We start from the raw sequence: 11,612 nt of genomic DNA, 5'->3' as shown, positions 1-11,612 counted from the left end.
CCATGTCAATAGTAGGGCGACTCGTTGGCTCATTGCGACAATTATTTGCTAAATTTGACCCATTGCGGATCTAGTGGCGGTAATTCACTGTTCGATACAAAGAACTCACGGGGATCTCAAAACGGCCCGTTTGCCGTTTCTCCTTCGCCACTTTTCTCCGTGTAAGAGCAGGATACAAAGAGTATGTTACTTCAGTTGTTTGCGTACAATGCGAAAAAAAAAAAACGACGGTGTCATCTAAAGCTCTTAGACGACATCGGTGCGGAAAATTGTGCACGATAACCCCGCTAAGTTTATTGCATACTGGCTCACAGAGTTTGCATCAATAATTGGTTAGATTTAATATATCATCACCCTCCCTGGTGAAAAAAAGTAATCAACCTGGTGGATTTTTGACTGCCCTGGTCGATTTTGTGTTGAAAACCTGGTGGAAAATCAGGTGTCACCAGGTCTGTTACAGAGGGGTGTTTAATTGTGAGAATGTTTATCCTTTTAATAAACTGATCCATAAAGAATCAAGAAGAGATCTAAAACGAAGCGAGTAGCTATATATATAGTCTGAAGTGAACTTTGTGATCTTTCTCAATTTGTAGAGTCGTATCACACAGAATCACGAGTTGCCACTGGCTCGTGGTTGATCTTCTTTGAAGGACGTTTCGTTGCTGTGTAACAGCCGACAAAAGCCATTATTATCAGATCTAAGAACTCGCACATTGTTAAAACACTGCAGCCGAGGAACAATCCCATGCTTCCACCCATATCCGCTGAAAAGCAAACAATACCAAATATCAGGCAATAGGCCATTTCCGATATATTAAAAATTCTAACATGGCTCCGAGGCTTGGGGGTAATAAAACAAAAGATATCACGTCGAGGTCGATTGATGAATAAATCATTTCTTTTGCTTTATTCCCCCGAAGCCTCGGAGCTAAGTTAGAATTTTAAAATATCGGTAATGGCCTATATCCAGCTCTTAGAAAAATCAACACCAAGCCTACTCGCCTCCAGACTCGAAGTAAGCAAAGATCCTGGGAACGAGGGTTGTCTTTTCACGTTTATTTTATAACATACAAAATGATGTCTCATTATTCTAGTTTATGGTTTTCACTTGAGAGTATCGAAAGTAATTCGCATTTGCTTTGATTTTGCATTACTACGCTTAGTGATTGGTTGAAAAAACTCGCACCACCTTCTCAACCAATCAGAAGTCAAAACCAATCGTGTCTCGCTCGCACACGTTAATTTTCCCGCGCTTTGTGCCGCCTACATGTATTTGCATCGAGTTTTGATCGTTTTGATTGGTTCACTGGATTATCTGTGTCCATTGTGATTGGCCAGAGTGATTACTCTGGTTTTGGTTTCACGACACTCAATCGTAGATCGCGCCAATGAGGACTAACAAAGAAAACCTTAGTTATTTTAACTTCAAGAGTGATCAAGGTAAAACTTCCCTTACAATAACAACACACTTTCAAGAAGACAGGTTTTATAGATTCTTAATCCTAGTTAATTAATTTTAAGTATGAATATCATCTTAGAGTTTTTAAGTAGTTTTAAATTATTATTGTATTTATTTCATTGTCTTTGAAAAGCCTCTAGGGGGAAAGTCAATAAAGTATGTATTGTATTGTATTACAATTGAGAAATTTTTAAACAGTCATAGCAGTGATAATGCTGTTTATGCACGTTGTGATGTAGGTCAAAATTCTCAGAACAAAATTAAAGGAAATGTATACCAGGGATTAAAGAGAATTGACATCTTGAGTTTAGGAGGGCGTTCTTTTACTTACATCCAAAGTCGTGGATATCGTAGGCTGGCCTTTCCTTTGTTACCTCCGTTGACAAACTTTCGTAGAAAATGTTCAGCTTCAATAAACGTCTTCTATTAAGAAAATAAGAACGTAAGTATAATTCCTTGATCATGCATGATTAATGGAGTTTGCTAATTTTTATTTAAGTAATTTAAGTTCAATTTGGCCTGGACAAGTAGTTCACATAACTTCTTGTAAAACAAATTTGTCAGCTGATATTTTAGTACTGATGCAGAATTAAAGTTGTTCTTCAGACAGACATACACCTGATTGAAGAATCGTTGACTAATACACGGATCCAGAGTTTCAGACTTCCGGTCCAAATTCAAAAGAAAAGTGAGACTCATTAAGTCAGGCTATTGTGTTTTGCGATGTTTAACAATGGTCTGACTTAATGAGTGCTCACTTTTCCTTTGAATTTGGACCGGAAGTCTGAAACTCTGCATCCGTGTATAAAAGGAATAAACCGTGAACAATGCGACCAAAGTGTTTACGTTTCTTCAATTAGGTGTACAGCTATTTCGAGAAACGTTGTCGGAAAAAAGCACAAAACTGCACAAGCCAATCCCTAAAGGTGGTATGGGTAGACGTATTGAGCTACTGCACGTGTTGAATACTAATGAGATATAACAACAAAATAAGCGCAATTTTCAGGTTTTCTTTCTTTTCAGACATGTAGAAACAAGGTACGTTTAGACCCTCTGAAGTTCAGAAGAATTTTTCCTCACTCAAAGATTTGCGACAGTAAATGTAAAGCTACAGATATAGGCCTCCTGAGAAGAAAAACAAATTCTCCACGTGCAAAAATACAAACTTGTAAATTTCCTCTTGGCCAATATGCAAAATTACAGTGAATACCCAGACCACCTTTCGGTCTTGTCGCGTGCACTTTGATGTTTTTTTTTCGACAACGTTTCTCGAAATAGCTGTATACGCTGAACGATTGATTAATCGATTTATGGATTGCTCATTATATCCAAACTTGTAAATGTGGTAGTAACCATTAGGTCTCTAAGTGTTCCACATTTCATTTAGCACTCGCAGCATAGACTGGGCACGACTTGGTACTCTTTGGATCTGTATTCCGCTACACAATAACGGAGCAAAGCTGTAGAAGAACTCAAAAAAGCACATAAAAGCTAAGAAGGGGCGTGGATGGAAGTTTTTTTCAGAAGTTTATATGAAAATGTGGCAAATTATAATGCTCAAAAACCATCCTTGCGAGGCCAAGATTTTGCCAATGGTAGACTTTTGCTCTACCAATTTCAAACTAGGAGCTTATAATTAACGAAAAAAAAAAAACAGAATTAACTAAAATGCCGAGACATAGCCCCTTTAAATATGTCAGTGGTGTTTATATATGCATGGTGAATAGTTTTGATTCTACTTTCACAAACACCACAAATGTATACGTCGAGCTATTCGACAAAACAGAGACGGAGGATTTTTCTTTTCTTCTACATTTTGGATTCATTTAAACTGACAGACGAGTAAAAGTAGCTCGTTTTCTGTAAAGGAATTTAGACTATGAGTGACCCCTCTCTTTCTTCTTTCCCTCTCTTTTTTCTCGCACACGAGGGCGCGAGAAAAATCACTTCGCGCGAGGAGACGCGACGCGCGTGGAGGACAAAACAAGTGAGGGACTAACCTGATTATCCCCTGCAGTGTATCTGATGTGGTCTCGTTAGCACTTTCATTCAACAGCTGGTAAACAGTGTCCCAGAAATGAGGTGACGGGAAATACGCAGAGGAGAGTTGCAAGCCATACTTGATCTTCTCACATTGTACCGGACAGTTACATTCACTTGGATTTAGTTTGTCTAGTGCCAAAAATTAAAGCAAATTTATAACAATTTTATTACAACCCACGGGAATTGACATTGTGAAGCTCTCCCAGGGTAGGGAGAAATCTAAATCTAAAATGGTCTGCTGGGCTAGAAATTTAAGTGGAGATATGTGTAATTTGACATTCACTAGGCGCCCAGGGGTGGAGAATTTGACTCTGGCTTCCATGAAAATGTCAAAATCCCCTGGGTCTGCCCCCCACCGGGGCTTAACATTGACAGGTGCATTAACCCGTGAAACAAAAACTGATAGATAGAGTGTAATAGTGCTAAGTTTTAGTATATGGTTAACAGAAAGCAAAGTGTAAAAAAACAACAAAAGAATTACTAATTATATCAGAATAATAAGAACTCATTCGAAGAAGTAGCATGTACTATCCCACTATCTATTTCACGGGTTAAGGTCATTGCCCCGAAAAAGAACTGAACATAGATTTTCAACCAAACATTTCCTACTGATTGATTACCTTACACCCAAAATATGAGACAAAATGTTTAGGTCACCATACCCGTTTAGGAGAAACGCATAGAAAAAAGGCCGCTATTTTGTTTACGTGCGCGCGCTTATTACGCGTAAAATTCTGCGCAGTGAGGATGTACAATGCAGGGCAATGATCTTAAGTAAAGCCACTCTATACTAAAATATATTACAATGACGGCGAAGTGATAAACTAAAGCTGCAAAGCCGTAAACACGGAAGACCACATATTTTATGACGTACCAGTTGTGGGCAAAATGCAGTTTCTCATCTCCTCCGTGTTGCAAAAATTTGAAACATTGAACTCGCCTGAAAAGCAAAATTATTAAACTTTTTTTTTACTGATATTCGTTCGTTTGTTCGCGCGCTCGTTCGTTCTTTCGTTCGGTTGCTAAGGGAGGTGCTAATGAACAGGTGTTTGGCTATTTCAGTCACTATTGGGAAGTCAATATGGGTGGATATCAACCGTTGTCATCAACAATGGGAAGAAAAATTACTTTCAACATACAATTAACTACAATTATATTACATGATGAGATAAGTGAAAGCAAATGTTTTTCATACCTTCAACAGGCATGCCAAGAAATCGGCAATTGCAAGCGTCCATCAATTGCTTTTGGAAACATTCGTGGAAACATGTGCTTGTTGAGTATGTTTTGGTGGTCACCAACTTCCTTGTGCCACACGGCGGTTTGTAAGGTGGCTCAAGATTGATCACCTGCAAAAGAGCATTCACTCACTGTTACTGAAATCACCGTAATATAAAATAATTTAGAAATAATATAGAATAATTAACCGTAATATTTTAGGTCACTTGTCAATTCAACAGGTTTAACGCCTTTTTGGAGCCATCAGACTCAAGAGACTGCCCGTCTATCTCCAACTTCTCTTGAATTAGCTTGCATGAATAACTGTAGCACAAATAGGCCATTTCTGATATATTAAAATTTTAACTTGGCTCCGAGGCTTGGGGGAATAAAACAAAAGATATCACGTCGACGTTGATTGATGAATAAATCATTTCTTTTGTTTTATTCCCCAAGCCTCGGAGCCAAGTTAGAATATTAATATATCGGAAATGGCCTATTAAAGCGGTCCGGAGTATAACTGTAATGCTATTCCTTCTGGATGGGATGGAGGTCCATTGAAGGCCGGAAGCCCCAGCATTTTGGAGTGTGGCTAAGTTAACTGAATTTGCAGCGAAAATCAGTTTTAAAGAAAGAGAATAGAATCTGGGTTAACTTGTAATTGAACGAGCTACAGCAAAATAACATTAGCACAACTTTGGGGCTTCAGGCTCCACGGCAAAATTTAAAAGGTTCCTGGGCTCCGACTTCTATCTCACCCAAGCCCTTTGGGACCCTAATTTGTGACACGTGTGTCCTTTGTGACCAAGATTTTGTTGCTCCGTTTCTTTTAGGCTACATCATAAAAAAATATTACCAAAATCTGCAATGTCACAGCGACAAACCGATGAGTGGTGCCGGATCTCTTGAAGACCTGCATCAGTAACTTAGCTAAAATGGAAAATGTAGACGGCAAACTGATCCTGAAGGCTAAAGCGGTCAAAAATAAACAAAGTGGATAAAAAACTAAAATTTATTAGAAAAAATTTGGGCAAAGTTTTTTCAATATATTTTGGTTTTTTCATCCACTTTGTTTCATTTTTGACCGATTTAGCCTGCCTCCTCCACAGGCTTTTCCAAGGCCGATTGAGCGCGGATGGTGAGAGAAGATTTTGAAACTAGCATTTTCCCCCAGCGATCGCGAGCGACTGGGGACGAGGCAGCGGTTTAGCAGTCAGGATCAGTTTGCCGTCTATAATTTCCGTCATAAAAACAGAACGGCACATTGTTTTTTTGGCACATCACAGCCACGTGAAGTCATATCTACTGACTTACTTCTTACCCTACCTTACTTCTTTGTATCCTTATATTTGTGTTGTATCCCGGTGTGACGTCTACTCCAAGGTTTTCCATTTCTGGCCACTCTTTTTGCTCATGAAGCAACACTTTGAGTCCAGTTCCTTCGTAGCTAAAAGGACCATAATACTCCTCAGGTTGAACATCTATTATTAGATTCAACGCCTGTGATATCCCGGATGATGTGACGTCAAGAAGAGGATGTCCTGGAGCGCCAGAGTTGAAAGTGTAGCATAGACCACGCTGTAATTAGCAAACATGTAACATTTCGGGCAGAGCATAAAAAGATGAAGGCCGATTTGGGCGGGCGATGTTTGCTTATACTTGCCGTCGCATGCGACATGCTCATCCGTCTTGTCTATGGTTCTTTAGCTTGTTGCGAGCTTTTAACGGTAGACATGGCATTTGCCAGTGTTTGCTGATTAGTTGATGTCAAGCGAATGTAAAGATTCTGTCTCACAGAAAGAAACATTTACTAAAAGGTGTAAGTGTTAAGCTGGAATTGTCAAGATTAGACAAGGATTAAACAAATTGAAAAAGGTGTAAGAAACAATAACAATAAAATTAAATATATATATATTTTAATGAAATTATTTACCGTCTTTAAGACATCACTCTAATTAATCACCAAACGTTTTTCGCCAGGTGACTATAAAATAAACCCGCATGCCGCTGTAGTTTGCACTGCAACCCCTAGCTGTGGGTAATACGTCATTCTAAGAGCTGGACAATTGACTTTTCTAAACAAACGGTACATGTACATTGCTTTATTGCGCACCCTTTCCCATGGGGTATACCTTGTATAAAAAATTACTTTTTTTGTTAAGGTTATATTGGCACGTGCTCGATAATTTCACTACAGCAACACAGAAACCTTAACTGTACTGTCTACTTACGTAAAAAGATACAAAGGTGGTAAAATTCTCCACTCCACATTTTTGTCCTCTCCACATACAAAGCTTCATCATAGTTGAAAGGTTATGTCCAGCTTCTCTCACGGTCTTCTCTATATCAAACGAAGCTCTAGCCCGATGCAGCGCCTGTTCTGTGGTAACATTTCCCATATACTCGGCCTTGAGGTCATCGATACTGTCTAGGTAAAACTGGGCATCCGTGTCGCGTATTTTCGTTTTTAGTAGCATGTTCTGATTACAAATGCTGACCGCTGGGAATAGCAGCCTTTTTGATTGTTCAACGTCCTTTGTCACCAAGCTATCGTGTCGCTGTAGCTTTGCGTAATTTTCCTTGACATTGACAGCCATTATAGCCAGGCAGATGATCATTAATAGCAGCCACACGATGCGACGGATAGCTGAGTTAGAGTCAGAGAGGAAGTGGAAGCCATGCAGAGTTGTGTAGGATCCAAAGGTCTTGATCAATTTTTTTGTCCCAACTTCATTGGTTGTCTGATCGCTCTCTTCCTCATTGTCTCGTGATGGGATCGTATTTGTTTTCATGTAGTTGTCCATTTCCATTTTAATTTTTTTAAAGCTTTTAATGAACTTAAAGCTGGTCTTAAACTCTAGGATTCAGAAAGCCATCAGAAACGCACAAATCATGTTCTGGGGTGATTCCTCAATGACAAGTGAGCACCCTGAAAGTAAAATGTTGGAGAAAGTTCAAAGTGTTCGCTTCATTCTTATTACGCACAAATACATTTTCTTTAGGCCTGAGAGAGGGAATGTCATCGGAACAAACGGAAAATATCGGTAAATGGTCCGAGATTTCAGCCAACAATAACCCAGCTGTTCGGTAATGATGTTCAAAGTAGTTGGTAAAGATATTGTCGATGAGCGTTGCACTGTGAGATGTTATTCTGGATGGCAACGTAATTAACGGCGAGAACATACAGGACTGAAGCCCGTCTAGAAATTGGCCAGTGGCATCATGATTTTGGTGGTTCAACAGGTTCAGGTTGAAATCGCCCATTAAGTAACATATCTTGTTTTCTCTTGAGATTTTAACTAAAATTTCATTAAAGTCGTCAACGAAGATATCGACACTTTGGTTTGGTGGTCTGTAAATTATGCCCACAATAATATTTTTCCCTTGAGGTCTTGAAATCTCAATAAACAATGGTTCCATCACCTCCTCATTAGGCACTCTTATGTCTTCGCGGATTTTAAAGTTGAGATCATTTGACACGTACAGTCCAACACCACCGCCTGATTTGAATAAGCGATTTTTAAAAACAAAATCGTACCCATTGATATCCACGTTATGGGCTGGATTTTGTAGCCAAGTTTCAGTTATTCCAACGATAGAAAATTTAACTTCTAGGTTGGCTAGCAAGGCTGTTAGATCGTCTAATTTATTTTGAAGACTTCTAATGTTGAGATGAAAAATGGAGAAATAATTTTCATTTATGAATTGGCTTTGTAGCGCTTCATTAAATTTATCTTCAACGTAATAATCACAGCGATTTTCAATATTAACATGAGCGCCAGGGTCTATATCTTCTGAGCGTATGAGATAGCGGTTAAGATTGGAAGTTAAAGGATTAAAAAGCAATTGGGATAAACGATCATAATCATAGTGAGCAGGGCCATTTTGGAATTCATACAGCATCAACGCAAATTCCTCATCGTCTAGGTGACTAAATGGTAAAATATTATTTAAAGCCATTTTTGAAGTTAATAAAACTTATCTGGACTTGATTTGACCACGACCGTTACGATGATTTTCCTCACGCAATTTGGGGCAATGGTATTTAAACCCCACTGTCATGCAGGTTTCAAAAGTGAAAATATAATAAAAGAAAATTGCGGTAGTTGTAGTCAAATGATGATATCGGGTAGACGTGCTATTAGCGCAATAAATCGCGTAGGATGCCTTAAAAACTGCGTCTTTACCCTGCATGTCAGTTTACTCTGGTGTTTCTTTACACCTTTTCACGTGATCTATTTCAAAAATAACCTCGACTTGAAATGTCTGGTGTATTGTTTACTTAAACGGTTTTACTGCAAAACAAACCTTTCTGAGATATAATATATATGATTACCTTTTTGTCAAGACCACGATCGACCTGCAGTCAGCAATTTTTCTAATTACAGCGTAACTGAGCCAAAAAGTATAATCACTTATTGCTGATCATTTATACGTGCCAAACTCATTCTATCTTAGCTGCAAAGTTGATTTATAAAACGTAGGAGCTGAGGACTCGTGGAGTCCATCAAACATACAATACAAACACTGTATTTCCCACCATTTTTGAACCAAAATCAAATAGATTGAAAAAATGTCAAATCTACTTCGAAATGATTGTGAATTAATCTGGTCCTGAAACGGTGTAGGCTTGATATAGTTTCAGGGAATTATGAATATTACCCATTTTATATCATTTTCGCCTTGCGTGCAATCTTTTGCTTTGTGATTCAACGCACGTTTACAATTAAAAAAAAATCATTTTTTTTAATATTTATAACACGAATACAGTATATGTCAGCTAATGCATTTTACTCTACATCACGCACGATATATCTTTGTAGTTTCCATGTGGACTTGTATCTGCTTTGCGCAGAAGAGTTTTCTCCACCGTAAGAAATATGAGTGTTTGGGCTTTGGGTGTTATTCTGATCTCGACTGTCTGATGGCAAAACCAGAAGATCGACAAATGAAGTCGTTTTAATCTCGATTTAAGGGCAAGCAATGCAACCGACATTTTAATTTTATAAAACCTATCCACGTATTACACGCAGGTGTTAATTATTTATGCGTTATCGCTGACTTGTAGGTCACAAAGAGAATGCCAAGAAGTGAGACGAAATTTTAAGGTCTAAACATCATCATGAATTAATTTTCCAACAACCTTAGAAATGGCCATGGTTTTAATTAGGAAAAAGGCTACGAAATCTGTTGTATAAAACCTGTAGAAATAAAACGAAAAAAATTCTACAAGCAATTACCGATGTTCCTGAAGGCATGCAGTGTTTGAACAAAATTTTAATTTTAATAATAAGTGTATTTATTTTGAAACCGGAGTCTGCCATTTTCTAAGACATGCATAACCGCGAAAATTATGTTTGGCACTCCCGAAAGCTGATATTTGTCATAAAATTTTAATTTAAACCTAAAGCTCCCAGTTTCAGATAATGAAACGTTTACCTCGATCGTATTTCGGGCCTTTGTCAGGAGAAACCCTCAATGTAATTTCAGTGGTGTGTTCTGCAAGCAGGGAAAGGAACACCATTATTTTAATAATAAATTGTCATGAGTAGCAATGAATGTTTGTAACTGATAAATTATAATTACAACTCTGTATTTGTTGCAGCTAGAAGAACATTTTTCTGTCTATACCCGAAAACGGCGAAAATGACGAGTATTAAATAATATCGTAGGAAATATAAGAGTTAAATATCGTAATTTCAGTAATGAATTTTGTTTCGCTATTTACGATCATTTCTTTCTAACTCAGTAAATTTTTCAATTTCCGTATCAGAATTATCTTGAAACATTTATACTGGCATGGAAGCGTTTAGAAACTACTCATGTTTTGTTATCTTGAACTATAGGAAATCGTTTCATTGTATGCTCTATTGAATATTTACAGCTTATCAAAATAAAACAGTCTTTCTCGAATTAATTTTATACAACTGGGCACTGTAAGATGTCCTTAAACTTTAGTGACTCACCACTTAAGTTCCTTTGCTCAATCGGTGACACAGACAAATGTCCACAGCAGAAATTCTACTTTGTAAAAACTGGCTTGAATAATGAACTGATAGATTTATTCTGTTTTCATTTGGCACATCAATGTTAGCATTGTTGTCGCGGAGATATAAGTATGATTTTTAAATGAGGATAAAAGCAAAGTGACGCGTGATTTTGCATTTAATGATTACGTGTCATCTGTGACATAAATTTTTTAAAACTACTAATGACTGTTTCGCGGAAAAAAATTGAGATTTAATTAATTGTTGTTGCTCAGTTTTACAGAAACGTTATCTATTTAATGATCTCTTGAAAGTAATTAAACGGTAGAAAGATTATTCTGTGCTGCGACACGCTGATGTTTTTAATATTTAAATGTGTTCTAGCCAACTTTAATTCAGCGAACCTTGCGCAAATCACTTCCTAATGAGATCCTTTTATTTGCAATTCCTTTTTTTGTAAGCCATTGTCATTTCTTTTTCGTCTCAATGTTTCCGTCATTTGCTGACTTAAGTAATTTTCTAAAGGAAACCACAATTGTAGCATTTTGCCCCATCCTTCAGCTACTCCATGGAGAAAGCGCCGGGTATTTTAAAGCCCTAATGAAATGGAGGTGCAAGTAGTCGCAAGTTCAACTTGTATAATTATACAGGCGTGCGATGCCTGGCCAGACGGACTCGTGCGTTTACTCACAAGTGCACGCAAGATGTCAAAAAAGCCATTTTAATGCGCGCTGCAATTCAGTACTTGAAGTAAACAGCAAAACTTCGTCGACTTGCGTCGGGTGGCTTAACGGTGAAAAAATTGCACCGATTTGCGTAAAAATTTGATCAAGACCAAAGTGAACGCAAATCATCAGCATCGCCAGGGCGCAAAAGAGAATTCGCCAAAAACGCGCCGCCCCTAC

The 11,612-nt window shown here is 38.0% G+C and overlaps 1 protein-coding gene across 2 annotated transcripts; it reads right to left on the bottom strand.

Moving 5' to 3' along the window:
• Nucleotides 1–473: 473 nt before the first annotated feature.
• On the bottom strand, nt 474–10,770 carry LOC144646379 (acid-sensing ion channel 3-like). Of its 2 annotated transcripts, none has more exons than XM_078505935.1 (9): nt 10,687–10,770; nt 10,160–10,219; nt 6,952–7,649; nt 6,047–6,298; nt 4,698–4,851; nt 4,377–4,442; nt 3,460–3,631; nt 1,791–1,882; nt 474–764 (listed from the first exon to the last, which is right to left on the bottom strand). In XM_078505935.1, the coding sequence occupies exons 3-9, from the start codon at nt 7,528–7,530 to the stop codon at nt 601–603; spliced, it is 1,479 nt and encodes a 492-aa protein (XP_078362061.1). In that variant the 5' UTR covers nt 7,531–7,649; nt 10,160–10,219; nt 10,687–10,770; the 3' UTR covers nt 474–600. The 2 variants fall into 2 exon arrangements, with proteins under 2 accessions (XP_078362061.1, XP_078362062.1); XM_078505936.1 differs by having other exon boundaries at nt 1,791–1,879.
• Between the last annotated feature and the right edge of the window lie 842 nt (nt 10,771–11,612).

This window comes from Oculina patagonica, chromosome 3 (assembly GCF_052425735.1).
Source record: "Oculina patagonica isolate OP01 chromosome 3, crgOcupat, whole genome shotgun sequence".
Lineage (NCBI taxonomy): Eukaryota > Metazoa > Cnidaria > Anthozoa > Scleractinia > Oculinidae > Oculina > Oculina patagonica.
This window is presented reverse-complemented; position numbering and strand designations above follow the sequence as displayed.